General features: G+C 52.6%; 12 protein-coding genes across 12 annotated transcripts; 3 read left to right on the top strand and 9 right to left on the bottom strand.

Moving 5' to 3' along the window:
• Window positions 1-158: 158 nt before the first annotated feature.
• On the top strand, window positions 159-802 carry A1O1_03350 (3-hydroxyanthranilate 3,4-dioxygenase 1; the record flags this gene model as incomplete). The annotated part of the gene is made up of 2 exons (XM_007724255.1): window positions 159-190; window positions 253-802. The coding sequence occupies 2 exons, from the start codon at window positions 159-161 to the stop codon at window positions 800-802; spliced, it is 582 nt and encodes a 193-aa protein (XP_007722445.1).
• Window positions 803-824: 22 nt separating this feature from the next.
• On the bottom strand, window positions 825-3,599 carry A1O1_03349 (uncharacterized protein; the record flags this gene model as incomplete). Its single annotated transcript, XM_007724254.1, has 1 exon — window positions 825-3,599. The coding sequence occupies one exon, from the start codon at window positions 3,597-3,599 to the stop codon at window positions 825-827; it is 2,775 nt and encodes a 924-aa protein (XP_007722444.1).
• An 809-nt stretch (window positions 3,600-4,408) lies between these two features.
• Window positions 4,409-5,697, bottom strand: A1O1_03348 (uncharacterized protein; the record flags this gene model as incomplete). The annotated part of the gene is made up of 3 exons (XM_007724253.1): window positions 4,409-4,801; window positions 4,850-5,464; window positions 5,509-5,697. 3 exons carry the CDS (start codon window positions 5,695-5,697, stop codon window positions 4,409-4,411), a joined length of 1,197 nt encoding a protein of 398 aa, XP_007722443.1.
• Window positions 5,698-7,350: 1,653 nt separating this feature from the next.
• Window positions 7,351-9,471, bottom strand: A1O1_03347 (uncharacterized protein; the record flags this gene model as incomplete). Its single annotated transcript, XM_007724252.1, has 1 exon — window positions 7,351-9,471. The coding sequence occupies one exon, from the start codon at window positions 9,469-9,471 to the stop codon at window positions 7,351-7,353; it is 2,121 nt and encodes a 706-aa protein (XP_007722442.1).
• A 701-nt stretch (window positions 9,472-10,172) lies between these two features.
• A1O1_03346 (uncharacterized protein) lies at window positions 10,173-10,874 on the top strand (the record flags this gene model as incomplete). Its single annotated transcript, XM_007724251.1, has 1 exon — window positions 10,173-10,874. The coding sequence occupies one exon, from the start codon at window positions 10,173-10,175 to the stop codon at window positions 10,872-10,874; it is 702 nt and encodes a 233-aa protein (XP_007722441.1).
• A 739-nt stretch (window positions 10,875-11,613) lies between these two features.
• On the top strand, window positions 11,614-13,371 carry A1O1_03345 (uncharacterized protein; the record flags this gene model as incomplete). The annotated part of the gene is made up of 3 exons (XM_007724250.1): window positions 11,614-11,959; window positions 12,013-12,295; window positions 12,438-13,371. The coding sequence occupies 3 exons, from the start codon at window positions 11,614-11,616 to the stop codon at window positions 13,369-13,371; spliced, it is 1,563 nt and encodes a 520-aa protein (XP_007722440.1).
• Window positions 13,372-14,394: 1,023 nt separating this feature from the next.
• On the bottom strand, window positions 14,395-15,582 carry A1O1_03344 (uncharacterized protein; the record flags this gene model as incomplete). The annotated part of the gene is made up of 3 exons (XM_007724249.1): window positions 14,395-14,691; window positions 14,745-15,237; window positions 15,290-15,582. 3 exons carry the CDS (start codon window positions 15,580-15,582, stop codon window positions 14,395-14,397), a joined length of 1,083 nt encoding a protein of 360 aa, XP_007722439.1.
• Window positions 15,583-17,121: 1,539 nt separating this feature from the next.
• Window positions 17,122-18,337, bottom strand: A1O1_03343 (uncharacterized protein; the record flags this gene model as incomplete). The annotated part of the gene is made up of 4 exons (XM_007724248.1): window positions 17,122-17,916; window positions 17,969-17,989; window positions 18,046-18,255; window positions 18,302-18,337. 4 exons carry the CDS (start codon window positions 18,335-18,337, stop codon window positions 17,122-17,124), a joined length of 1,062 nt encoding a protein of 353 aa, XP_007722438.1.
• A 911-nt stretch (window positions 18,338-19,248) lies between these two features.
• Window positions 19,249-20,684, bottom strand: A1O1_03342 (hexaprenyl pyrophosphate synthase, mitochondrial; the record flags this gene model as incomplete). Its single annotated transcript, XM_007724247.1, has 2 exons — window positions 19,249-19,410; window positions 19,467-20,684. 2 exons carry the CDS (start codon window positions 20,682-20,684, stop codon window positions 19,249-19,251), a joined length of 1,380 nt encoding a protein of 459 aa, XP_007722437.1.
• A 1,004-nt stretch (window positions 20,685-21,688) lies between these two features.
• Window positions 21,689-22,738, bottom strand: A1O1_03341 (uncharacterized protein; the record flags this gene model as incomplete). Its single annotated transcript, XM_007724246.1, has 1 exon — window positions 21,689-22,738. One exon carries the CDS (start codon window positions 22,736-22,738, stop codon window positions 21,689-21,691), a length of 1,050 nt encoding a protein of 349 aa, XP_007722436.1.
• A 518-nt stretch (window positions 22,739-23,256) lies between these two features.
• Window positions 23,257-24,214, bottom strand: A1O1_03340 (uncharacterized protein; the record flags this gene model as incomplete). The annotated part of the gene is made up of 2 exons (XM_007724245.1): window positions 23,257-23,994; window positions 24,047-24,214. The coding sequence occupies 2 exons, from the start codon at window positions 24,212-24,214 to the stop codon at window positions 23,257-23,259; spliced, it is 906 nt and encodes a 301-aa protein (XP_007722435.1).
• Window positions 24,215-24,763: 549 nt separating this feature from the next.
• On the bottom strand, window positions 24,764-25,842 carry A1O1_03339 (beta-keto reductase; the record flags this gene model as incomplete). Its single annotated transcript, XM_007724244.1, has 2 exons — window positions 24,764-25,633; window positions 25,702-25,842. 2 exons carry the CDS (start codon window positions 25,840-25,842, stop codon window positions 24,764-24,766), a joined length of 1,011 nt encoding a protein of 336 aa, XP_007722434.1.
• Between the last annotated feature and the right edge of the window lie 105 nt (window positions 25,843-25,947).

The raw sequence follows: 25,947 nt of genomic DNA, 5'->3' as shown, positions 1-25,947 counted from the left end.
ATTGACAAGATCACGTTAGTAAATCAACTATCAGGCATCTTCATTCGGGTGTGGTATCAAAGCTGTCATCTGGAGCTTAGGTTTGTGACTCTCAGCTCGATACCGTACTCATCTTCCCTCGCCAGGTCTCTATCTCTAGGTACCTGGTCAACATCAACATGGCTGGCGCCGCACTGAATCTGCCAAAATGGTCCGTCTCCCTCTCATCTGCACAGTACTGGATGGTTCGACACGTCGCTGACTCTGTGGCAGGCTCAAAGACAACGCTCATCTCTTGCAGCCTCCCATCAACAACTACTGCGTCTACCATCCTTCGAATCCGGCCACGAGCGGACTGACTGTCATGGTCGTCGGAGGACCCAATGCGCGAACAGACTATCACATCAACACCACCCCAGAATTCTTCTACCAGCACAAGGGTTCCATGCTCCTCAAGACGATGGATACCTCGACAGATCCTCACACCCCTGTCGACATTCCGATCCATGAGAACTCGCTCTACTTGCTTCCGGCCAATACTCCGCACAACCCTGTGAGGTTCGCAGATACGGTCGGCATTGTACTGGAACAACCGCGGCCAGAAGATTCAGTGGATATAATGAGGTGGTATTGCAAGAAATGTCATCACATCGTCCATGAGGCGAGTTTCCACTTGACGGACCTCGGGACTCAGATCAAGGAAGGTGTCATTGCCTTTGAGAACGATATGGATGCTAGAACGTGTAAGAACTGCGGGACGGTTGCCACTTCAAGACCGGCAGAAGGGGAGATCCAACAACCGCCTCGGTTTCCGCCCGAGTGACAGTTCTGACTAACCCTGGTGTTCATCCTGCTGCTGCAGACATTGAGGGGGGACGGGCTTCTGCACTGCCCTGGGTCAATGAAGCACTCTTCTTCTCCGAGATATGTTGGAGCACACTCTCCGCCACCTTAAGTGCGGTAGGAGGCAAGCCGGCGAGCTTTGCCACTTTCAAAGCATGAGACTGTCTGTTTATACCCTTCTTCAAACGGTGCACAAAAGCAAATGACCCACGTTCATCTTCCAAGACATCTGTGCAGTAACATGCCAGCAAGGGCCAGTCTCGCGTCATATCGGCGAGCGCATGGAAATGTGTCGCAAACAGCGTCCGGCATCTGTTGGTGTAGTAGAGGTGATGAAGACTCGCGTAACCCACGGCAGTCCCATCTTCGGGAGTTGTGCCGCGTCCCACCTCGTCCATGATCACAAAGGATCTGGAAGTGGCCTGCTTCAGTATCGCGGCAGTCTCGAGCATTTCCACCATGAAAGTCGACTGGTCGCGAAACAGATCGTCAGCAGCGCCAATGCGACTGAAGATCTGATCCACGAGCCCAATCTCAGCGTATGTAGCCGGGACATATGATCCTGTCTGCGCAAGGATCGTAATCAGCGCGTTCTGCCTGAGGAACGTACTTTTCCCGCCCATGTTAGGGCCCGTCACCAGCCACACCCTCTCGTTCTGGTCGAGGACCAGATTGTTGCTGACAAAAGACCGACCTTGTTCTTCCAGGCCAAGTTTCACCGTGGGATGTCGTCCACCGATGATCCTGTGTTCCGTCCCGTTGTTCACAAGAGGACGAACCCACGACTGCTCCTTGGCCAAGGTCGCAAATGCGCTGGCCACGTCGAGTTCATCCATGACCGATGCATTCCGACGTAGTTTCACTAGATTCTGGATGACCAGTTCTCTCAGAGCTGCAAAAATCCTCTTCTCCTCGTCTCTGATGTTGAGCATCGCTTGGTCAATTCTCCGTCCAAGTCGTGTCCAATCAGTCAGATAGAAGGATCTAGTACTTTTGGAAGAAGACACCATTTTCGCATGCAGCGACTCAAGCTTGTCTTTCTTGAATCCAGTCGCGCTCCGGATGTGACAGATATAACCAAGACCCGGCGTCGATTTAAGCATCAGTGTAGGAGCCTTAAGGTCTCTTCTCAAGCTCTCTGCAAGGGCCACTTTTTCGGCCTCGAGATTGCTCAGCTCCTCATGGAGCCGTAGCAATGTATCACTGGCCTCCCGACGCATGATCCATGGTTCAGTCAGTTCGATTTCGTCTTTCTTCTGGTCATCAGACTTCCTGCTAGAGCGTACCGCCTTTGGCAGTGACTGTAAGTCTTCCGGAGCGCTTTGGAGGACGACCTCGTGTGCGAGGGCAGCTACGCTCGCTGCTTCATCCTCCTCGAGCCGGTGTTTCTGCAAGAGACCTTCCTCGTCGATGGCAGAAGCTACACGGTCTCGAAGGTGACTGGGACCTTCTAAATCGAACCGTTGCAGAAGCCTCTCGAGCGGATGTTCCCACGAGGTTCCAGATTCGGAATTATGACCTGAAGCATTGCTTGATAACGTCACAACAGCGCGCAGAAGGTCACGAGTTGCAACCGTTTCGGTGATAGCACTAGCCAACGATAGGATGTCGTCGGCGTCGCCTTTGTTGAGCGCAAATTTCTGGACTATCCGTTGCACATCGTACGTTCTTCGCAGGCGGAATATCAAAGAGTCTTTCAAATCCTCCGACTCGAGAAACGTGGACACGAGCTCGAGGCGGTCGTTTATTTCCTCCAAAGAAGCCGAAGGGGAGGATAGGCGGTCCCGCAGCAGTCGTGAACCACTTTTGGTCACAGTCCGCTTGACCGCATGAAAAAGGCTGCCCCTTCCTAACCCGTCTCTTGCAGTTTCCAGTATCTCAAGTCCTCGCAGACTGCTCCGATCGATGCTCAAGATCTGATGCAGCTCCCGCTGGCGTGGTGGTTGCAGTCGTAGCTCCAGCCCCTGTAGTCGGTGTTGAACATAATCTAGGAGCCGGTGGCCCGCCTGTTTCTCCCCAGTGCTAAAGGCCGAGTCGGCATCTTGGTCCACGGGGGATTCTAGCATTGTGCTCCATTCAGACATGGACACGAAGTGACTTGTCTCCTGATGCAGTGTAAGGAGTCGGTGGTCATAGCCCACAATCTCCTGTACTTCATTCTTGATGTCGGCGGAAATATCGGCAGGAAGAATGATCTCTCGGGGAGCGATCCTTGTTATGGCTGAAGGCAATGCACCGCGGTTGATACTCTGTGTGAGAAAGTCACCAGTAGACAGGTCCAACCAAGCAAGTCCAATACTCTGTTCCGGCCCTCGTACGTCTCCCGAGCTATCGTTTGCAACGGGAGGCAGCGGCTGGAGCGAGAGGAGAAAGTTGTTCTCATAAGGATCTAAGAACTTCTCATCGATCAGTGTGCCTGGAGTCACCACTCGTGTTACACGACGGTCATGCTTCAGGCCGCCTGACTTGACCTTGCTGGAGACATTGATGAGGAATTCATCGCATATGGCAACGTATCTGTTCAGATCTTGCACCAGGGTCTTCAGGAAGCGGTCTAGTTGGAAGAACGGAAACCCAGCCATAGGGACCGGACCTAGCTTCGTCTGTTTGTATCCCACTTTGAGACTGAGGAGGGGTCCATATTCTTCAGCCTGCTCAAAGTATAATTCGTAGAAATTGCCAACTCTTGTGAGCAAGACACAGTTGTCAAACTTGGCCATGTTCTGTTTGGCTCCTTGGAGCACGGTAGGATATTGGGGCTCATCATCGCCAGGCATCTCGGGCAGTGCTTCTGCTTGTATGGCTCCCTGTTGCAACTCTTTCAGTCTTTTCCTTGCCGTGGTCTTTGCGCCCCTGCGCTGCCCGCCTCGAGACCTCCATGCTGGGTTGGGTGCGATTGCAAGCGGTGGAACCGGGGACCTCGATCTCAAAATCAGGCCAGGACGGATGATACTTTCGAGAAGTCGCAGGTCTCTGCCATGAAACTGTCTCTTAATCGGAAGCATTGAGTTTGCCACAGACTCTTGACTGGGGAAATAAATGGTGATCAAGACGCGTCGCGTAAAGTGCTTTGGAATGCTGTGCCGCCGCTTTAAAGGGATTTAAGATAGAACAATATCTAGATGATGATTTCTCAACTTTTATCACAAGGCCTAGGTGGAGGCAAACATTCTTTGTAGTCTATAAGGGGTGATCGAGTCCACTCCTTGTTCCAATTCTCCGGCATTCCTACTTCCTAGAAGCCCCAGAGACTGCGTAGGGCTCCCCCCGTCAAATGTCAGACGCCCAAAAGCATTCACCATCAAGCTCAGCCTGTTTCTGTCCCTGGGATCCGTGGCGAAGCGTTTCCTTGAGAGTGTAGGGAGGCATCGGTTTCTGTATACTTTAGCCCAATCGGCGGGGAGCATGACGACTGGCATGCCTTGCATCGCTGGTTCCATAACATCACGATGATGTTTGAGTTGCTGCCTTGTGAGTCAGTCTCGCAAAAAGGCCGTAGGGGAAAGACAGCGTGACTTGGCAATTTGTCATCACAAAGATGCGAAATTGGTGCATTTCGTCTTTGATCTCTGCCAGCCTGACTAGTTCAGCCTGGCCATTGCCGAGTCTCGTTCTGGTGCAGCTCAGGGACATGAGGGTAGTGAGATGTTAGAGATTTATCGAGATCCAGGCTGTGGAGGGAGAAGTTTTCTTCATCGTGATCAGTCGCTGTTGGACTTGGTAACACTGTGCTGGGTGTCAGAGAAGGCTGATCACGTAACGGTCCTTCGGACTGCGGGCTACAAGGAATAGAGGCCTCGGGGTCAGCATTGATAGGCCATGGCCGAGCTGATGCTCTGCGCGCTATATTCGAGCGGATGAACGCGTTGTCCAGACCGGGCATTTGCCTGGAGGGTCGGCACTTGGCTTTGACGAACACCTTCAAAGCTGGCGCCGAGGCACATATAATGGCAAGATGTGCCTCGATATCCGTCAACGCCTGCAGTCTTGGTCAGCAAGGGTACAGCGAGGCGCTGGGTTGACTCACATATGTCGGCCAGCCATACCATGTAACATCATGAGTGTGAGGACCGAGCTTGTAGTTCATCGTGACCTTGACGAAAAAGACCATTCTGGCAACTCCAACTGCAGCAGTCACCAGACCTGCGGAGAACAGTGCGTACAAGCTGAACCGTTGTCTCTGTGACAATTTGAGCTTCCTGGTGAGAAGCATGGGCAGCACGGATGAGTAGACGTCCGAGAAGACCGAGGCTGCGGCGCTGAAGATGAGAGGTCCGCCCTCGTCGCCGCAAACATACTTCCTAGTGTAGGTTGGGTCGTAGGATTTCCAATAGGACTCCAGCGGGCGACAGACCAAGAATACCTCCAACACCAAAGCAACAGTATATGCGATCGTGAATGCAATTGCCCCCCACGTCAGTCTGATGAACCAGTAGCTGTGAGTTCTGCTGGATATCTTGCGGTAAACCAGCAAGATAGAGACTTTGGTGCAGCCATTGCCGAGAAGGAAGAAGACTTCCACGAGCCACGCCCCCAGCCGCACGTATTCCATTTTGTCGATCGGGATATCCCAAAGATGCTTGTTCCAACCCCAGGTCTTGAGCGCCCTACATTCGGCGTACGTTTGTCCGATTGACAGGACCTGCCATCATTAGCTAGGAGACCATGGTTCGTGAGCTCTCGTACAAATCCAGCTAGAATTAGACCATCATCCAGCCCAAGCGATCGTGTGATGTAATGTCGAGAGTAGAAGCGAAGAACAACGATGACTGTTGTGATGACCAATGTGGCAATAAATAAGCCCGGAGAGCCTCGCGTGTGAGGGTTCTCATAATTAGGCAATGGCCATCCTTCTGGCCATCCTTCTGGCACCATTGCAGCGGTTCAATGTGAGGTTGCGTTGTAGGAGTTCGGGGCTGCAAGGTACGAGAACGTAAGAACGACATGTTGTGACAGATATCATGATCGTTGTAACATCGAATTCTTGCGTTTGTGTAGAAGTGAACCTAAACATTCAAGAAACCACTTGCGTAGTAGCTTTCCGTCATCTGTTGCGAGCCGTGAAGCCGTGTTGGGAGCCACGAGTCTTGGGCCCTGAGTGAATATATCCTCCACGGTGAAGTTAGGAATAAGGGATTTCTTTGCATGACTTGGTGGGAAAAGAGGGCAGGTCTATCCAGGGGTCATGAGAGGCAATAGTCCAGCCGTTGCACTCATCGCACCGACCACTTAGTGACGAGTGCACGGAGTCGTATTGTTGTTCCCGGTGATGCTCATTAGGCTGTCACTGTCGGTCAGCGGAGCGAATCACTCACCTCGATCTCTGAAGCGTCGACTTCCCCAGAGTTTAAATTCTCCATAGCGGGTCGTCTTCGTCTTCGTCACTCACCATTACACCCAGACTTGGTCGAGGGTTCGCGCTCGAGCTAACGCAGTAACCACGCTTCAATATCGGCATGTCAGGCTGCTGGTTAGTTTGGAGACACAGGAGGCTTAGTTAGAATAATCGGTGAGTGTGCTGCCAGGAGAAGCTTCCCCATACCCCTACCCATACCCCTACCCCTACCTCTACCCCTGCACCTACCCCTGCCCATGTCCATCATCTTGGGTAATCGAATCTCTCGACTTCGAGTCCGTGAGGCCTGCCGTTGAAGATAACAAATCTTATTTTTCGTCATGCCGTCGCATTCTCGTCATCCAATAGGCTCGAAGAGTGAAACTGCCGTGGCGATCCCTGGCAGAGAAACATGAGGCAGAGACAGCCTGAAGCCAAGCCCGAGACTCTCCACAACCCAGCACAGGCCTGGTCTATAAATTCCTGTTGTAAATGAAGACTGACTTTGAATCAAATGAGGTAAGTGGTACTAGACAAGACGGATGCTGGCCAACTTGAGGCGTTCGTGGTCCACGAGAGAACCCGCAGAGAGGTCGAGAGCCAGGGTCTTGCTGCATGTGTGTTGTTTCATTCGAGCATTCGCAAATCGGATACTCTAACTTACAGTATGTGTGGGGGATAATTTGGGTCTCTAACCTGTGACGGAGGAAACTTTGCATACCTACCTGAAACGTAGTAAGCACTTCGAGCGGATGGTTGAAGACAGGTGTACGTAGTCTCAATCGAAAAGGCCTGAAAATGTGAGGCTCGGGGGCCGGGTGAGCGCTCACTCTGAATCCTCCTGTTGCCCTGAAGAAGCCGATGCCAATGGGTCAGCTTGTACTCCGTACAGACAACTGCGAAGTATACCTTACGGATGTACTACTACCCCGATGGCAGAGGGAAGAAGCGTCTGTTGACGAGGCCGTTCCGCGTTAAGGCCGGCCCAAACCGTGTCAGACTGGTTTGGGCTGACGCCCAAAAGCAGCAATATAATCGTTCCTGTTTTAGACACGGTACCACATATGTACAGTGTACAATAGATCATTTCGGCCAGCCTCCTTGGGTACCTAAGGATGTCTCTACATACAGTAATGATGTTGCTTGTTTGAATATATCGAGAGCTGACGGTTATACTGGCTATGAGAAGCTCATTACGCTGTTCCCGAATCCAGCTGCACCTCCAGAGCGCTCTCAAAGTTTCCTTCGCTTGCCGAGTCTGTTAGATCTGATAGAGTCTCAATCAGCATTCGGAAACGCTGGCTGAACTCCTCGCATGGGACTAGTCTATCTGCAAGCATCTCGAGAGCAGTCTGACCTTTAGCATTCGCTAAGGAGAGGTCAACGCCAGCGATATGTGGCCCCACAGCTTTGATTGTGTCTAAGCCGCCATGGAGCGCAACTATATGCAATATAGTCGAACCGTCGCGACGCCTGTGAGTCCAGTCGATTCGACGCTGCAGCAATGTCTCGAATGCTTGCTTGCAGTCGTAGTAGATTGTTTCGAATAGAGGGGTATCGCCATTCTGGTCAAATGCATCAATGTCCGCCCCGAGGTCAAGCAAGGCCGCAACGTTCCCGGCATGGTTTAAGCAAGCGGCTGACTGAAGGCATGTGACCCCTCCAGCATTGTGACTCATTATGTTTGCACCAGCCTTGACCAATGTCTCGATCATCAAAGGAGCGTCGCTGGCCCAAGCTGCCACCAAAATCGCATCATCGCCACGTTTGTCTTTCAGATGCACATCGCAGCCAGCAAGCAATAGCAGATCAACACAATGTACGCTTCCGGCTTGAACGGCGTAATGCAGTGGTGTACGGCCCTCCAGAGAGATCGCCTTCGGATCCCCGCCAGCTAGGAGAAGAGTCTGAGTGGCGGCAGCATCACCCCTCGATGCAGCCCAGTGCAGGCAAGACCTCCGTTGTGAGTCTCGTGCATCTATGTGACTGCGATGCGTAAGATTTTTGATCTCAGTGGTGAGGTCTAGAGGTAAGATACCGAGGACGACACGGTGCAGATGAGAAAAGTTCCATAGCGCCATCAGGTCAACATTGCTGGGCAACTCAGACAGCCCAGCCTCAATAGGCTGATACTGACCTGTGAACATGACGTCTGACGCGATCAAGGCGCTATTCATCTCATAGTCATCCTCGATTTCGAGGTCAGCACCTGCCGCAACAAGAATCCTACACGGGTCCAGGTTGTTACTCCTTATAGCGTACTGCAAACCCCAATCAAATGCTGTCTGGCCTCCTCTGAGACTCAAGTCGTTGGGGTGAGCACAATGCTGGTTCAATTTCAGCTTCATAGCATCGACGTTGCCATTTCTCGCGAGCTGAAACAGACTGTTGTCAAGAGTATACTCAACCCGGTTTCTGAGCGTAATGCTGCATTCGGGGTCCCCTTGTGAGTTCTTCCCGCCGACAAGATCGAGTGTCCGCTGCATAAACCATGATGGAAAAGTGTAGACCACTTGAATTGCTTGGACTTGAGACTGATAACAAGAGCCACTGTCACAGCGAGCACCAAGCGTAGGCAACCCTGTGTAGCCAACGAATATTGTGCCAATGATACGCGGCAGTACATTCCACTGTGACAAAGGAGAACGTGTATGGCATGAGCAGCGACAGCGGAGGTCACATGGTGATCGACGATACGCTGTGACTGTGAACACTTTGGCAGAATGCCCTTGTATCCTTCGAAGCCCTTCCAAAGCAAGTGGCACTGCCTCTGCTGTGAGTGGTGGTCCCACATCATCAACAGGGCTATGAATCGACTGGGAACTATCAGTGGACAAAACAGCTCGGATCGACTCTAGACGCAGGTCGATTCTCCCCAGCGGAGTCATGGATGCACTATTAATGACATCCCGGAGTGTTTGACGCGCTCTTCCGAGTTCTTGTTGCAATCTCGAAGCCGAATTTCTCTTGCGAAGCCATCTGTGACGCTGAAATTGTGGATCGAGACTAGGTCGTTCTTCGAGCACCGTCTCCAACAGCACGTTGAGCTCCTGGAAGATTGACCTGATCTTTGCCAGACATGCTGTAAATGCTGTCTCGGAAGAATGGTATCCCACATCTGTGCAGTCCCTTTCAGGACAAAGAAAAGGTTTCAGAGCTTCATACTCCACCAACAGCATTTTCAGGTCGCTCAGCTCATTGTGCAAGGATAGTATTTCGTTGGGCGCGTTCCGTATCGTTTTGATCCATTTCCCCAGCAAGTCGGAACAGCGTCCGGCAAAACTGATCAACGAGATGACAGATACCGGATCCATAGATGTGTGCACGGCCCCAGTCTGAACAATACATTGAACTCGTCCGTTGTTCAGGCAGCTCGAGTTAGAATTGTATGCCTAGACTCACCTTGCGAGTACTGCGCTCAGAATGACATCGCGGGGACTTGCCATGTTCGTGTCGCTCAACCAGTCTTTGCGGGGTAAGGTCCTATCAAGGTCACATGGCAGAGCAGGACCCCACGTGTACATGCCACTATCATGGGATATCAAAAGTACCTCCGGGAGAAAACCCGATGCAATGCGGCACAAACTGGCGTGGGAGTCAGGTCGGTCGACACGCATTGAATACGTAGGCGCAAGAAGCGCTATGTCAGGAACAGTGGCATAACTGCTGTGCTTCCACCTTCGCACAGTCCAGCGGTCATCGACAACTAGAATCTGCAAGCCCATGAGAGTAAAGGATGGGAAGCAATGCGCGATCAGGCTTTGACGTGGCTGAGGTTGGGGAGCATGGCGGTCACGTGCCAATCCGGGTGGTCTCTACCTAAGTATTACGTAACAGCCACGTGAACAAGCTCGGCCTTGGCGCTGATCAAGACATGCCAGCGCAGTCAGAAAGAAGCCTTCAGTGGTTTTATACCAACTTTAGAGCAACCAGTTGAGCATCCTACCATCCTCAATCGATCCACAGAGAGAGAGAGAGAGTCGGCGCAAACAGGAACCTCTTCGCATAGAACTGCATGTCCCGCACTTTTTCCGTTCCCCGTGGCACTGATGAGCCCGTCGAGATCAAGATTGCCGAGCCAGCCCTCCGTGCACAAGGGTTGAGTTTGCAAACCTGGACCTCGTCGTATGTGCTCGCCAATCTATTGCACAAGCTTCATGTGGACATACCTGCTTCAGACGGCGCCATACCGGTGCTCGAACTCGGCGCCGGGACAGGACTAGTTGGGTTGACGGCTGCAGCCCTGTGGAATGTGCCTGTGGTTCTCACGGACTTGCCTCCTATTGTCCAGGCTCTCGCTGGAAACATCCAGCTGAATGCCTCCATCGTCAATGGCCTCGTGGATTGTGGCTCTCTAGATTGGGCTGCACCGGAGCACCTGACCCTGCAGAATGGACAAACCCGCTCCTCTCACACGAACAAAGCTTCTGTAATCCTCGCTGCAGACACGGTGTACTCGGAAGAACATCCTGAATTGCTCACCAAAGCCATTCTTAGCTGGCTTGCCGATGGATCATCGTCTCGACTCATCCTAACCTATGCGATGCGCGTGGCATACTTGGACCAGATCCGCGAACTGTGGCAGCTTTTGGAAGCTGGGGGGCTAGAGGCCATCGCAGAAGGCCGTGAACAAGCCAGTGTCGACGACTGGGACGACGAGTGCTTGTGTGAATGGAGCGTCTGGAGATGGAAACCGAGGACGGATACAAAAGCGTAGTCGCCGCCCCCCCCCCCCCCCCCGAATAGCCCTCACACCGCCAACCAGACGGCCGGAGTCCAACTGGCCATCATCTTCTCAACTTTGACAGTCGGCATGCTTCGAAATCATTTTAATTTTTACTTTACTGCACCAAGATCGCCGTCAGCATGTCAAGCGAGCCTCGGCTTCGGCGAGATTACTACTGATGAAGAAGAGCACTTGCGACGTGGGAACTCTGCTATCAGGACGCATCCACAAACCCAGTTTTCTGTGCCGTCAACAACCGTGCAAGATGTCCATCGATATCGTTATAGTTGTCGACTTTTACAACCACCGCACGTCTATGCTCGCCTAAGGGGACTGTCACACAGTCGTTGATGTGTGGTTGGCTCAGGGGTCAACGGGTGGTCTGTGGATCTCCTGCCGGATTGGTCGATAGCGGATGTCGTGATTCTACATGGCGATGGTATCATCCAGCAAGACACCGCGCGGACGGTAACACATGGGGGTCCTTGGATACTACTGTGATGCATCAATCGACATCCCGCAGCCAGCATGTTCAGCATTCGTTGGACTGTCTGGACGGTGGTCATGTCACCTTGCATGTCCACAGGCGGGGTGAAATATCGCGACCATGGATATCGGCATGGACGTTTGATATTCGGGACGGCAGAAGTCCATATATCCTCTGAGCACCCGCATGGCTGGATCGCTCGACTCCCACATCTGCCAGAGCCCTTGCGACCCCAAAAACACAATGGTCGCCCAAGAATCCTCGGCCCCGTTGGGAACGGACGACAAGATTGCCGCCATCCAGAGCAGTCCAGCCTCACTGGCCAGCCTATCAGGCGACGACGACGCCGCCGACCTCGACGACAATTATGACCTGTACAAGAGAAGCGATGAGCAGGAACTCGATCCCGTCGCCGCCAAGCGCGTTCTGCGTAAGCTCGACGTGCGCATCGTCCCAATCCTCTTCCTCATCTACTTGCTGCAATATATGGACAAGAACGGCATCAACTATGCCAGTGTATATGGGTTGCAGAAGGGCACACACCTACACGGCCAGGACTACTCATGGCTAGGATCTATATTCTATTTCGGTGCGCATGTTCCCACATCCCTATCATACGTCCTTGTCGCTGATCAGATTCAGGTTATCTTTGGGCCCAGTTCCCTGCTGGATACTTGCTGCAGCGGCTGCGTATTGGCAAGGTCATCGGCGCCACCACAATATGCTGGGGTATCATCCTCATCACCACACCGGCATGTAGCTCGTTCGCCGGGATTGCTGTCAACCGTTTTCTACTTGGATCGTTTGAGGCCGTCGTGAACCCGGGCTTCATCTTAATCATGTCGATCTGGTATACTGCAGCTGAGCAGCCATTGAGGTTGGAGTCTTACTATTGCACAAATGGCATTGCAACCATGTTTGGCGGGTACGTGCAACCAGCCCTTTTCTCATCCACTTCATCTAGCCAAGTCGCTTGTGCCGCCCCCACCACGTTGAGCCCGGTTCTTGACATGACGCACCCAAGCATTGATCTGCACCATGAAAAGCTTGTACTGACAAACCTTCAGCTTGATCGGTTACGCTGTGGGGCATATCAAAACTGGCCTTCCGCGGTGGATGTATGTGTTCCTGATCTTCGGGAGCATCAGCATAGCGTTGGGAATCGGGGCAATGATCCTGCTGCCAGACCTACCTTCGACCGCAAAGTTCTTGACGGACCCGGAGAAGCTAATCGCCGCTAAACGTGTAAGTGCCAACCGCCAAGGAATCAAAAATCGACACTTCAAGATGTACCAAGTATACCAAACGATGCGGGACCCCAAGACGTGGATTTTGTTCATCATGGCCATCGGTGCGCAGGTCCCGAACTCGGCAATCACGCAGTTCACCAGTCTGGTGATCAAGTCGTTCAGCGTCGACACCTTGGGCACGCAGTATCTCCAGATCCCCGGCGGTGCTGTGCAATTCGTAGCCCTGATCGCTGGAGGGATTATCTGTTCCAGGTGGCCGAACCTGCGGTGCATCACAATGATGGCCGCCAACACCATCTGCATCACCGGTTCCGCGCTACTCGTCGGCCTACCCACCAGCAACAAATGGGGCCGAATGGTCGGGCTGTGGTTGTGCTACTTCCAAGGTCTGGGCTTCAGCTTGAGCCTGACCATGGTCAGCTCCAACATTGCCGGCTACACGAAGAAACAGTTGACGGCAGCGATTCTCTTCACTGGATATTGCGTCGGCAATATAATTGGTCCACAGACATTTAAAAGCAGCGAGGCTCCGCATTACCATTCAGCATACGTCGCCATGTTGGTCGGATATACTGTCAAGCTGGCCGCCGTGGTCGTACTGTACATTTACATGTTCTTATCAAATAAGAAGCGGGACCGCGAAGCCGCCGCCGCGGGAGTCCTGGATGCCGAGGAGGAGAAGCAGGCCATCGAGCATGGCATGCACGATGTCACGGAATTAGATAACAAAGGGTTCAGGTACACGCTCTGAACGACGTGTCTGGCCCATGAAATTTGAATGAACAAACCTGTCGACCAATAATATGTCACTCTGATTCACTCCTGGTTCAACTTCACTTGCAGAATCTTCATATACAAACGCCCCTGCGCGATGGGTGAAGAAGCCCAACTCGGACCAAACTTGAATTCCTTGTTCGTGAATTGTGACATTCTGAAGAAGTACCCCGGTCCCGGTCTGCTCCCATGTCAAGCCCAGTTATATACATCCTTCAGCGCCATGAATGGCCGAACATGACCCACATGACCCAAGATGGCAAGGCAAGATCAGAGAGCCTCATTTTCGGGCGAATGCTAGAGATTGCTCTAAAGTTCCCTATTGCAGTGGTATGCCTCCATCGATGTTGTTGGGAGCACTTCTAGATATCACCGACAGTCCCAATCGTCCTTGGACGCTTCCAAGGCCTTCTTAGCACCCGGACTGGTCAGGCCGGTAAAGGTCCTGGGCCTATGATTTTGATCTCGACGTGGTCTTTCATGCCCATGTTTTGAAGCCCATCCACCCTCTGCCAACCCTTAGCTTTCGCAATGTGCGTTCTGCTTTCTATATCTATCTCCTCGTTCTTCGGTAATCTCCGAAACCCTCGGAACCGGGAAGTAGGGGTGTAGCACGGAGGGGTGGGAGAAAGGACAGAAGGAACGAAAGACAATCTCCGGGAGTTCGCCATTCGTCCACATCAAGGAAATCCATTCAAGATATCATTTCTGTTCTGGTTGTATACACACTCGTATCGAAGACATGGAAGTGGAAGGAAAATGCTGCACGCTTGAATTTGATATGAACCCACATGAGCCACCTTTCCGTCGTCGACTCATCCCATGATTCCAATGACCAATGACCAATGACATTGACCGCCGATCACACTTCCACCGTAGATAGCGTGTGTTGGAGCAGAGGGCGGCGTCATGATGGTTTGTCTCTGTCTTTCTACTTTTGTCTTACTTTTCTTCCCTTCGGTCATTGGGCCTGGTCTCAAAAGAGAAATCGGGAGTTGGATCATGCAATGTAGTCTCGGGCAGTAAATCTTCCTCTTCCTCGTCCGAACCGGCCTCGACCCCCGCCGCGGCCTCGTCCGGCTCCCGTGACGTTCCCGGCGGTGCCTGGGGCGGTGCCAGTACCTGCAGCGGCGGCAGCAGAGGTCGTGCTGGCTGCAGCAGCTCCGGATTCTGCAGCGGCGGTTGAAGCGGCAGCGGCGCCTCCGGCAGCATTGTTGGCAGCGCCGTTGCCAGCATTTCCCGTACCTTGGCCGACGGTGAACTTGGTGCAATCATCTTGCGCACCTCGTTGAGCGACCTGGGGTCCTGTTAGCTGTGTGATTGCAAGTTTCCCTCGGGCCTCAAACTTACGGGCATGAGGACCGGTTGATGGTTGGAAGCGCTGTTCATGGTGCAGACTCGGTAGCTTCCTGCAGGAAGACCATCGGTGACAGTGGCCTGGAGGAGACCTTGACCATTGCCGGCGTCGTTGATACCCTTGAAGAATGCAAACACCTTCGGGTCAGGAGGAGTCTTGGTGGCAACGTCTCCACCTAGATCCTGGATGGTAACGTGACAATGGCCGACAACATCTCCTCCTTCCAATTGTTGAGGGGCGGCATAGTATGTGGTAATGGGATCGGTGAAGGACCCTGCCACTAAGTTGCTGATTTGTACTTGGACGTTGAACGATTGATCCGCCGCAATGTCGTCTCCGGGACCGGGGAAGAGGATGATCGATGAAATCATGTTATTGTTGGAGGGAATGTCACCCATTACAATGCCGTTGCAGGATCCTTGCGTTACTTGAGCACCGTTCGTCAGGGTCTTGCCGGTACAAAAGTTGATGAAGTTCGCTGGGTCACTTTCTGGCTGTCAGCAGGCATGCCCATGGTTTGTCAGGGATCAATACGTACGTGTCCGAAGGTGCTTGACCAGCATCGCCTGAACCTCCGGGCGAGTTGCTGGCATCTTGGACATTGTCGGCGAGAAGGACAAGATCGTTGCCTCCGCCATTGTTGTTGCCGGTGGCCCCGGTTGCGGCACTGTCTGTGCTAGCAGCAGCAGTAGCAGCAGCAGTAGCGGCCGCAGCAGTGGTTGCTGCTGTTGTAGCCGCAGCGGCTTTTCCTCTTCCTCCACGTTGGGCGACTGTCGAGGAAGCAAATCCCAAAGCAGCAACGGCTGCGGTCAACATCTGAGAGGTCTTCATTTTTGTTGTATGATCGGTGCAATTGTTGGGCTATGGGTCAAAGGGGGTCGAGTTCGAGACGGATTCGAGATATGCAGTTCAAAAAAGAGCGTTTCTTTAGGCAACGAACGGGAGACTTCGCGGTCAACGCGGTCAAAACTCGGCAACGAAAGGAGTGGAACAGAAAATATGCAAAGACAAAGCTGCGTCCAAGACACCAGAAGCTTGAAAGGAATGGAGAGGCACTGCCACGATGAGACAAGAATCCGACAGACAAGACGGAAGAAAACGACCTCTTATGCTTTGCACTTGGCAGGCCTCGGGTCTGTGCTGGGAACCGGAAGGGCGGCCAGGCCATGGTGATTTCCCTTGAGGCTGGAAACGTTTCCAACGAGGACTGATGACACAAACGACCTCCGGATGCTTCAGGTGCTTCATGTTGCTGGAGGAAATGAACAAGGTTGGAAGGTTACAGGTTGGTCGCAGCATGGCGCCGCAGCGTCGACGACGGCGCAGACAAGCATTGCCAATGTTTTAGGATGGTACTTAGCTCACCTAGGACCGAGACACTCAGCATAGGACAGAGACGAAGCTGAAGCTGAGATGGTTTCGAGATGTGTCGGAGAAGAAGGGAGAAACAACACGTCTGAAACGGGCGGCTGTGGCGAAGGCGAGTTAGACGTTGTAACAGAGTACATCTACTAACTCAATATGAATTAGTGATACGGTTAAGTAGGAGTTAGCGGCTATCATTGCCACACTAGTTGTGTTTTAGTGCCATCCCGCTCCGCCTCCTGTCCGCCTCCTATCGACGTCACATGGTTGTCCCTTCGAGCCTTGGGAGCCTGTCCATTCTCCCTCCATCCACCACCTCCTGCAATGTCCACCGACTCCGTGCTGTGCTGCTTATACCTCCGTCCTGTCCTACACCGAACTGTAGCCTTCATGCCACGATCTGTCATCCCCGGCTCCACTCTATCCTAAGCCAGCCTCGCCCTTCCCTTCTCGATCCCCCGGAGCAGAACCACTCCGCTTCACGATCGGATTGGGATGCTGCCGCAAATAGAACCTCAGACACCCACAGCCGCTCATTTTTGCACACAATGCGCGATATGCAGGGATTTCCTCCCCCCTTGCACTAATAAACAGTGCCTGTGCAACACATCTGTCTTGGCCCCTATCAAGCTTTTGGTCAAGCTTTGCCTGTGCCGATTACCGAGCGAGTTGATTCCAGGCTCAACATGAAGCAGAGCCTGGTCGAGCCCTGGGGTGAGCCAGGCGGTAAAACATCCAAATGAAATGAGTACCTGAAGTGACTCAACGGTGCTCCCCTATCTAAGTGTGCACCCTTCGCTTGGTCTTGGACTGTACTGGGATACTCCCATAAACTCCCGAGGGCAGTGATCGGCAAGCAAGACAGTGGAACCCTAGAAACCCTTTCACTCCGTCTCGCCCACTTCGAGCCTACCTTCGCCCATCGTTGATGCTAGGCCCAGACCACACTTTTCAACTCCACCTGCGGCCCGGCCCCAACTCCGAGCGCATAAATCTTGATCGTGCCTAGAATCCGAGAAGCTTGCCTTCGCTCATCGCACTGGCCCTGCCAGACAAGATGACATTCGTGATGCTCCGCGATCCGTCCGTGTCTGTCTTCACATCCACTTCGACAGCGATGGTGGACACACGGCCCATCTCAACACCCTGTTGAATGCCAAATACTTTCCTTTCAGTCTTCGCCTCGAGCTTCAGGTCCTCGGCCTTCTTCGCCAGATCGGCATCCTGGTCAGACGGTTTGGGATCTTTGGCCTCCGACGGACCATGCAAGGCCAGATAACATGCCAGGGCAGAGCAACCGCTGCCGCTGCCGCTGTCTTCGGTGCCGTTCGTCATCATTCGGACTTGAATATTGTGAATGGTAGGCTCGCCCGGTTGTTCAGACTTGGCCAAAAGCTTGTAATACATGCAGCCAACAAAGCTGGGCGACCAATTCTGGTCCAACTCAGCCTCGGGAGCCTTGCCGGGTTCTAGAGTTGCAAAGAGCTCCGGGTTATCTGTGAAGTCGACAAGCACGAAGCTCAGGCCTTTGACAATGGAGACGAGGGGAAACGTCCGGCCCTTCTCCTTGTCGATCGTGGGCACGATCTGTACATGCGGTTGGGTGGAGATGATCCTTTCCATCGGCACTTGATGTGCATGGACGTGGAATGTAGTGGGAACGGCGCAAGCCGCAATCTGTCGATACGGGTTGAAGAAGATTGGGATCTTTCCGGCCTTGGTCAACAACACCGCCGTTTGGCGGTTGTTGTCTCGATCCGCCGGGCCGCCGTATTGCAATTTCTCGAGATAGATAAAGATCTGCCACGCAGTTAGATTGGCACCTACAGTCCGTTTCCTCTGGTTTCCTCACAAAGTGTGCGGCTCCGATAACCTGCCCCGAATTAGTTCTGTGCTGGCATCTAACAGTGCCGAGATCAAGGTACTGACTGGATGTCCGAGGAAGGGAAGTTCCTCGCCCTTGTCTGTGAATATCTCCAGAGTCCGGGGCTGTCCCGGTCCTGCAGCATCATGTAGAAAGCAGGTCGCCGGGCATCTGAACTCCTTGGCGATGAGAGACTTGCGCTGTTGGGTGAGCGAATTGCCGTGGACAGAGACGATTGCCAGAGGGTTGCCTTGGAATTTCTCGGCGGTGAAGACCTATCATTCTCAGTCTTATTTTCTAGGGTCCGGGACCCGACCTTACCGCCATGGTCGCGAAGGTGTTGGGCCCGGAAGCCATCGTAGGTGATGTTGAACCGGTTTGGGCCAGCGGGCAGGAGGTGTCGGCAGAACGCAGTCCTTTCAATTCATGCCACTGATGCCGGGTGAGAGCATATGTGTTGCAGACATACAACGCCAAAGTGAACAAGGTAGGGAGGAAGGGCTGTTTCTTGCAACAAAAGGACTTGATAACCCTGACGTTGTCCTGGATCCATTATTTACGTAGTAGTACCGTGTATTGCCGTGTTAAGATGGGTTCCGTCGGGTTCTTGGCGGGAGCCGCAGGCCAAGATTCTTCCATCGTCGCCAGTTTAATTGACTGTATACAGCTGAGGTACATTATACTCTGTACACCCCAATCTGGCATTGATATATCTCGAGCAGAAGTAGCAACTTATACCTGATATTCATGATTTTGAAGACGCGGGCGTCTGTGGTGACTCCTTTCTATGGGACTGTAAAGAGGGATAGACTCCGTCAACCTTTTGTTCAATCTGATATGAAGGCTTCCTTCATTGATGCTGATAGCAGGGGGTGGACAAAGTTGCCTTAGGTGTAATGGGCAACCTTCAATATGAACTATCCTTCGAGTATATATTTACATATTTATATCCGGTCTGAATCTGGCGGGGGTTTTCAATTGACATCTGTAGACGAATCGGCGGCAAAGTGTAATAGTAGTGTATCATGCTAAACAACCAGAAGATCAATTGTCAGTATTTCTCAAATACCAGTACCATATCTCCCTCTAATACAGAGCAAACTCTTGTCTATCCCGTTGCATAACACAGACGAGGCTTGCCCGAGCATAAAATAGCCTCGCGAGGATCTCGAAACGCACCAGGTGAAGTTGAGTAGATTGATCCCATCGCACAATGTACATCGAACGTCTGAATTAATGTACAGCCAAGCGCGGTGTCGACTTCTGGGTCATTTCCTGCGCTTCATAACTTTTACACACATTTCTTCCAGGCCGTCCTTGGCCTCCCCGGCTGGGAAGAAGCTTATAGACGCAATGGCCTTGTCGGCGTACTCCTGGGCTAGAGCTCGGGTTTGCTCCAAACCATCACTTTGGATAACGATTTCTCGAGCCTGTCGTAGAGTTAGCTTTCACGGAAGGACCTAATAAGAGACTGCTTTTCTCTCACCCTTTCAACGTCGCCCTCTCCTGAGAATTTCCTGCCGACCAACTGTCCCAATTCGGGTCGACTCCTCCAGGCGAAAAGCAACGGAGCGGTTGCAAGACCCAACTCCAAATCCGCGCCGGCCGGTTTGCCCAGCTCAGATCCACTGACGGTATAATCCAGCATGTCATCCACGAGCTGGAACGCCAGGCCCAGGTTTTTGCCGTATGAATATGCTGCCTCAACCACGCTGGGTGCGCATTGCCCCAGTAAAGCGGCGGCTCGACAGCTTTTGCTGATCAGACTCGCAGATTTGAGATATGTCTTTTGGAGATAGTATGTGATGGTCTGCTCGCTCCACGCCGGATACTTCTCATCAGATGCGGTGTTCTTCAATTGCATGAACTCGCCTTCCACCAGGTTGGCAATCACGGTCGCCAACAACTCGACGACCTCGGGATCCCTCAGGCGTGCGAGTGCGACGGACGCCCGTCCGAGCATAAAATCCCCAGCGAGTACGGCCATCTTGTTACCAAAAGCGGTGTTTGCAGAAGGAGCAGAACGGCGCGTTGTCGAGTGGTCAATCACGTCGTCGTGAAGGAGAGAAGCCGTGTGAATAAGTTCGGTGATCTCGGCCAGCCGTCTCTGTGATGGCAAGATCGTCGCGTCGTCCGGAAATGCATAGCGAGCTTCCTTGGGTGTTTCTGTTAACGGGGAGGAGGGAGAGGTCTGATCGGGGTTGTTATCGTAGAGCACGGTAGGAGACGATATGGGCATGTCAATATTGGTGTCTGACAAGTTCGGTGTATCCGGGCGAGGTTGTTTGGCCGCAAAGGCCGTCGCTCTCGACATGAGCAGTACCAGTAAAGGCCTGACATGCTTTCCCTCGCTCTGCGTGTAATACTTGGCCACCGTGTCGAGGATGGGATGTCCCGAACCCAGGAGCTGTCTGATGTTTTTATTCAGGAACTTCAACTCCTCCGCCACGATTTTGAGGGGATCGATCGTGATGTTCCCGCTTGACGGCCGGATGGGTAATACGTCGCCCACAGCGTTCTGGAGTTTGGACACGGCGGCGGCCCATGCTGAAGATTGTATCCGGGAGCTGGAGAAATGCCGTCTCGAGTGCCGACTTCGAGGATACTGTGATCGAGTCAAGCACCAAGGACAAATGGCTGGAGCTGAAGATGTTGAGGCCGCCGGTTGCAAAATTGCAGAGTTCGGCGGAATGCGCACACGCATGGTCGGAGATGGCTGGATAGGACGACTCGATTACAAAGCCATGAAGAAGACGCACAATCACACAAGCAAGCGAATCATTTGTAAAGTAGTGACGAAGGGTTGGCGAGAGCGAAGCTCGGAAGCAAAAGATACAGCTATGCGCTGACGATGCCAAAAAGCCAGAAGCCAGAAGCCAAAAACTGCGCCAACGAAAGTATAGAACAAATAATAAATGCCCCTTCAACTTGATCGACTTTCCGATCGGAGCAGATCTCGTCTTTCCCTGTCTCTTCCGCCATTCCCCCTTCGGCCTCATGCTCCTGAATTGAGATACAGCCAGTTTCTAGTTGTCCGATGCTCTTGCTGCACCATATATAAACCGCATAATCGCGCATTGCTCCTACTATGATGGCTTTAGAGACTATTGTGGCATCGGCTGCGTTCCCCACGCCCGCCGAGTCTATTGTGTCCGAATACGACGCTTGCTTCATGAATCGCTGCCCTGTACATTGCTTGATATACAAGCCAATCGACCTGCTTTCAATCGACGCCTTATCGAATCTATACGCATACGAGACGCCCGCGGAATAGCTCGGCACCTAGAGAATCTCGGACCGGTTCGTGAAGAAAATACTTGCATTTAGTGGTAGGAACATTGCTCGTTGTTGTTTGGAGATTCTCGAAGATATGTCTGCTCCCTTTCTGTTGAGGATCAGCCACACAGATTGTTTTATTTTTGACACGCTGGGGCCAATCTCAGAGTCTGATATAGGTCCGCTTGCGCTTGGGAACACATATGGGACATTCGGCATCGTCGCCCGGGAACGGGAGTGGTTGAGAGCGACGGGCCCAGGCTTTCTCCTTGAATCATTGCTTGCTTATATCTCTCGAAGAAGTCGGTGCGACCACGGCTCGAGTCATGGGTAACATGGCATTGACCCTGGCCGAACAAGTCTCTGAAGTGAGGAATTGAGCTGTGTGATCCGTAAAAGGCCATGAAAATCGTTACGGATGCTGGACCGCCCTCAATTCAGAACTTCACCGTTCTTCTCAACCCATTGACGCCAATCCTGCCATTCAGCGTATGATGCACTGGCTTTTAAACCTGTATACCTAACCGCCCGAAAGTCTTGCACTTCGTCCCAGGGCTTAGTTGACTGCTGCTCGCTTGGCCTGGCAGATCCTCTTAGAAGCCGTCTTGCCACACCATTCCCATAGCCCCCATCCCACCCAGCTTTCTTCATCAGACTCTCCACAGTCTGCTCCTTGTCCCAGCCTTGCTCGACCGCAACGTCGGGAAGGTACGTCGCGCCATGTCTCCGGTTCCTGTAGGTGAAACTGATTCTGAGGCCGTGTATCCCTAAGGTCCAGTCCATAGCATCTTTGCAAGGCTCAAAATCTGCAAGCAAGGTCAGAGAGCATGAAAGTGCCGGTAGCAGTGACTCTGGGATCGGCGAGAATCGCGTGTCATCGAACGCTGAAGTTAGTGCATATGTAGAAAGTCCCGAAGCGAGGGGAAGAGCTTCAAAGGTGCCTATGCAACCACGGAGAGATTTGTGTCCAGACCGAGATACCGTGTTCCAGGTGACGAAGAGTGGATATGATTCCGTCGCAGAGACTTGTGAAGCATAGGTTGGTGGTACAGACTTAATAGAGGTGGCACTCGAGGGAGTGGTCAACTGGGAATTAGATGAACTCGGAGAGAATATGGACGGGGAGGATGTTGAAGAAGACCTCGAAGATGACGACCGCGCCTGCAGCCGGGAAATACTGGGAGGCTGAAGTGCAGATTTACCAACGGTTCGACGTTCAATACGTTGGATTTCTTCGTGGGCACCATCTTCGTCGTCGTCTTCTTCCTCATTGTGGTTGTCATTCGCGTCATTTCCCGCTACATGTGACTCCATCTCGACATCCTCTTCCTCGTCGGCTTCTGTAGCCTCATCTTGGGGGAGTGCTTTGGCTTTGTAGGCTTCATACAGGTCCAAGACCTTTTGCAGTGTAGGCGGGTCTCGGTGTTTGAAACTGGCGGCCAGTGTTTCAAAACAGTAGAAGCAGTGAGCTGGGCTTGCCATCAGTTCTGAGTCGGACGCGAACACTGCGTCAAGAAGAGATCGAAAGAGGGCAGTCAAAGCGGGTCGGATAGAGGCAAAGAACACCAACGAGGTTGAGAACGCGGATGAGTGTTTGAGGCCCGTAGGGAGCGTGGTTGCATAGGATTCGCTGCGAGAAGAACGAACGTATCACCTTGAGTGAAGGTAAAGAAGGACAGAGATATAGGAAACAGGCAAAAGACGGAGAGTTAGAAGCAGAGATAGTGCTGGCACAAGAGATGTCGGTGCACCCGCACTGCATGTGGCTGTGTGTCCACAAAGTCCGGATGGCCCGCAGGTTCTCCAGGCATAGTGCAGTGGAGCATTTTAAATGGGTGGCCCGGGCAGCACATCAAGCATCCATTATGGGTGATAACTGCCCCTCCAATTGATCCGTTAATGATGATGTTGTCCAGGATAGAGTCTGGCGGCTGGTAACAGCAGGACCTATAGAGGCAGATAGCTGCTCGGTCGGCGGACAGTATTACTACTTGGGACAATCACTTCCAAGCGTCCACGTAGCCTACACTGATACCCAAGCCCGTATCACTTGCGCTTGTTCCCTGGGATCTCGCGCTGCTCGCTCGGCCCCTTCCCAGGTCTGAAGTGTCTTCTTCGCTGTCGTTGTCTTGGGGAACAAGTCGCACGGCACCACCTCCCTTAGCTCGTCTCTCATTTGTACGAATCTCATCTTCGGCCTTTCTCTTTTCCCATTCGGCAACGAGGTTGCGGTAGTATACCTCTGCCTGCACCGTTATACTGTAGTACTCGGGCGTCCACCCAGCCTTATTCTTACGCAATGGATCTGCGCCGGCTTGGATCAGAGCCCGGACAGCCTTGAGATTTCCCCAAGCACTTGCATTGTGCAAGCATGTGTTCCCTTGATTATCCTGCGCGGTCACGTCCGCTCCGTGTGCGATGAGCGCGTCGATAGTACCGTTGTCCTCGGGTGAGTGGCCTGTTGGCTTCGAGATCTGGCTCTCGAAGAGCCTAGGCAAGCTCTGGGAGGAAGACGCGAGGTGAAGAGGGGTCTGTCCTTTGTAGTCACGGCGCATCACGGTTTGAGGGAAGTGCTGGCAGAGAAGCTCGACAACTGCGGCCTGGGAGTAGGTGGCGGCCAGATGTAGAGGTGTCTGCCCATCCGTGTTTACCGATATTCCTAGGTTGTTTCCATTGTTACTGTAAATCCAGTCTAGTACGGGATGAGTACTGTCATGACCCAGCGAGATCAAGAGTTCCTGAGCCAAGGTCAGCCACAGCTCCATGGCTCACGTCGTGTTGTAGACCTACTGCAACTTCTTCAAAGCCATATTGAGCAGCAAGGTGCAACGATGTGTTGCTCTTGTCCGCAAAGTCAGGATTGTGGAGGTATCGGGGATGATGTTGTAGAAGTCGTCGGACTAATGCCACATCGTTCAAGCGGATCGCCTGGCGCACTGACACATCAAGTCCGGTCATGATTGTGCCTTGATGGTGGCAGGAAGCGTCTAGGTCTGTGACGCCGGGTCATTGGTATTCCTGACATACGGTCAGATTAATCAAGGTGCTCGTGAATTGTACCTAATCATCTCAAGGGAAGAGCAGAGACAGTGTGATGGTCAAAGATGCGCAGGCAACACGACGACCACCAACCGTGCACCCTCCTGCCCCTTAGTAGGTACCTAGGTAGTTATTTGCACTCCACCCTACAGGTGATTGGGGACGCGGGGAAAGTGGACAGACATGGTCATTCCGCCAATGAGTGTTTATGTTCCACCCTATTCTTCACCAAGATAAGGTACGTGCTTTCAGATTATGGTAGCACGGCATGTTGATACGAGAAGCCTAGGTAGGTATGCAATGATTGCAGTGGTTCAGAAATAGAAGTGAAACATAACGCTGCCGCCTATACGTAACACAGATGTTGTCATCAAGTTTGGCATGCTGCCATTGGTACCTAGAGCCAAGGTAGAACACACAGTCTCTCCGCAACAATTGATCGTGTATAAGGCAAACATCTGCGGGCGCTTATGTATATTTCTTTCCCTTTTGCGCTTCTCGCTCGGCTTTTCTGAGAGCCCTTTTTCTGATATCCACGTGCATGCTCTTGTTGATCCCGAGTAGAATACTGTTCATCGGGCCCAGAACTCCCGTGATGAGGGCTGCCAAAAGCGCATGGCTCCAGTAAGGACTCCCACTGTACGGATATCCAATGCTACCTCCTCTTCGTCCGATCTTCGATAACACGGATCTGACAAACGATCTCTCGGACGGAACTAGCCAGTTGGATCGACGGATCTTCGACATCGCAGAGGTGACAAGGTAGGAGTGGACGAAGAAGACCTCAATTCCCGTCGAGGAGAGCTCCGATGCGAGAGCGTTTGACCACTGTTGGAGGAACGCCTTGGAACCTGAGTAGGTTGCCAACAGTGGAGTGGGGGTGAGGCCGCCAAATGAACCCATGGTCAGAATAAGCCCTTTCTTCTGTGGCACCATGCTCGGCAGCACTGTCTGCGTTGCTCGCAGTGTTCCCAGGCAGTTTATGTTGATGATCGACGACACTTCAGACAGAGGGGTCTCCGCGAAGGGCACGGGGATGCTGTGACTCTGTCCCACATTGTTGATCAGTATTGAGACTTGTTTTCCCTGCACGAGGGTTGCCAAAGCACTGTAGTCCGAGTCGAGGTTTTGAGAAAAATCCATGGCCAATGTCTCCACCGTGATATTCGAGAACGATGTTTTGATTTGAGAGGACAGCGTCGCAAGTTTGGAAGCAGTGCGAGACACCAGTATGAGGTTGAAGCCTTTCTTCGCTAGCTGTAGGGCATACTCTTTTCCCAGTCCATCTGACGCGCCGGTCACCACTGCCCAAGAGCCTTGAGGGCCGAATTTCGAAAGCTGTACGAACAAATGGTGAGCAACAAAACCAACACACTGAGGGCATCTCTTCTTGTGAGAAAACGTACGGAGTGTCCAGGCAAGATAAATGTGCTTAGCAGCACTCTCAATGTCGTGAAGAGGACAGAGATAGTGGTGAGAGCGCCCACGCCGAGCAGGAGAGCAGAAGGTGTGCTTTGCTGGCCGAGAGGCCCCAAGTCGATCGCCATATCGTAGTAATAGACACGGTCGTCGGGCGCAGGGCTATGGATTCTGGGAAAGGATGGCAGATATCCTTGAATGTGTTGTTATCTGAGGAACTGTACAAAGGTAGG

This window comes from Capronia coronata, assembly GCF_000585585.1.
Source record: "Capronia coronata CBS 617.96 chromosome Unknown acBCG-supercont1.3, whole genome shotgun sequence".
NCBI classification, from domain to species: Eukaryota; Fungi; Ascomycota; class Eurotiomycetes; order Chaetothyriales; family Herpotrichiellaceae; genus Capronia; species Capronia coronata.
Note: the sequence above shows the minus strand (reverse complement) of the source record. Positions and strands in the feature narration are given on the sequence as shown.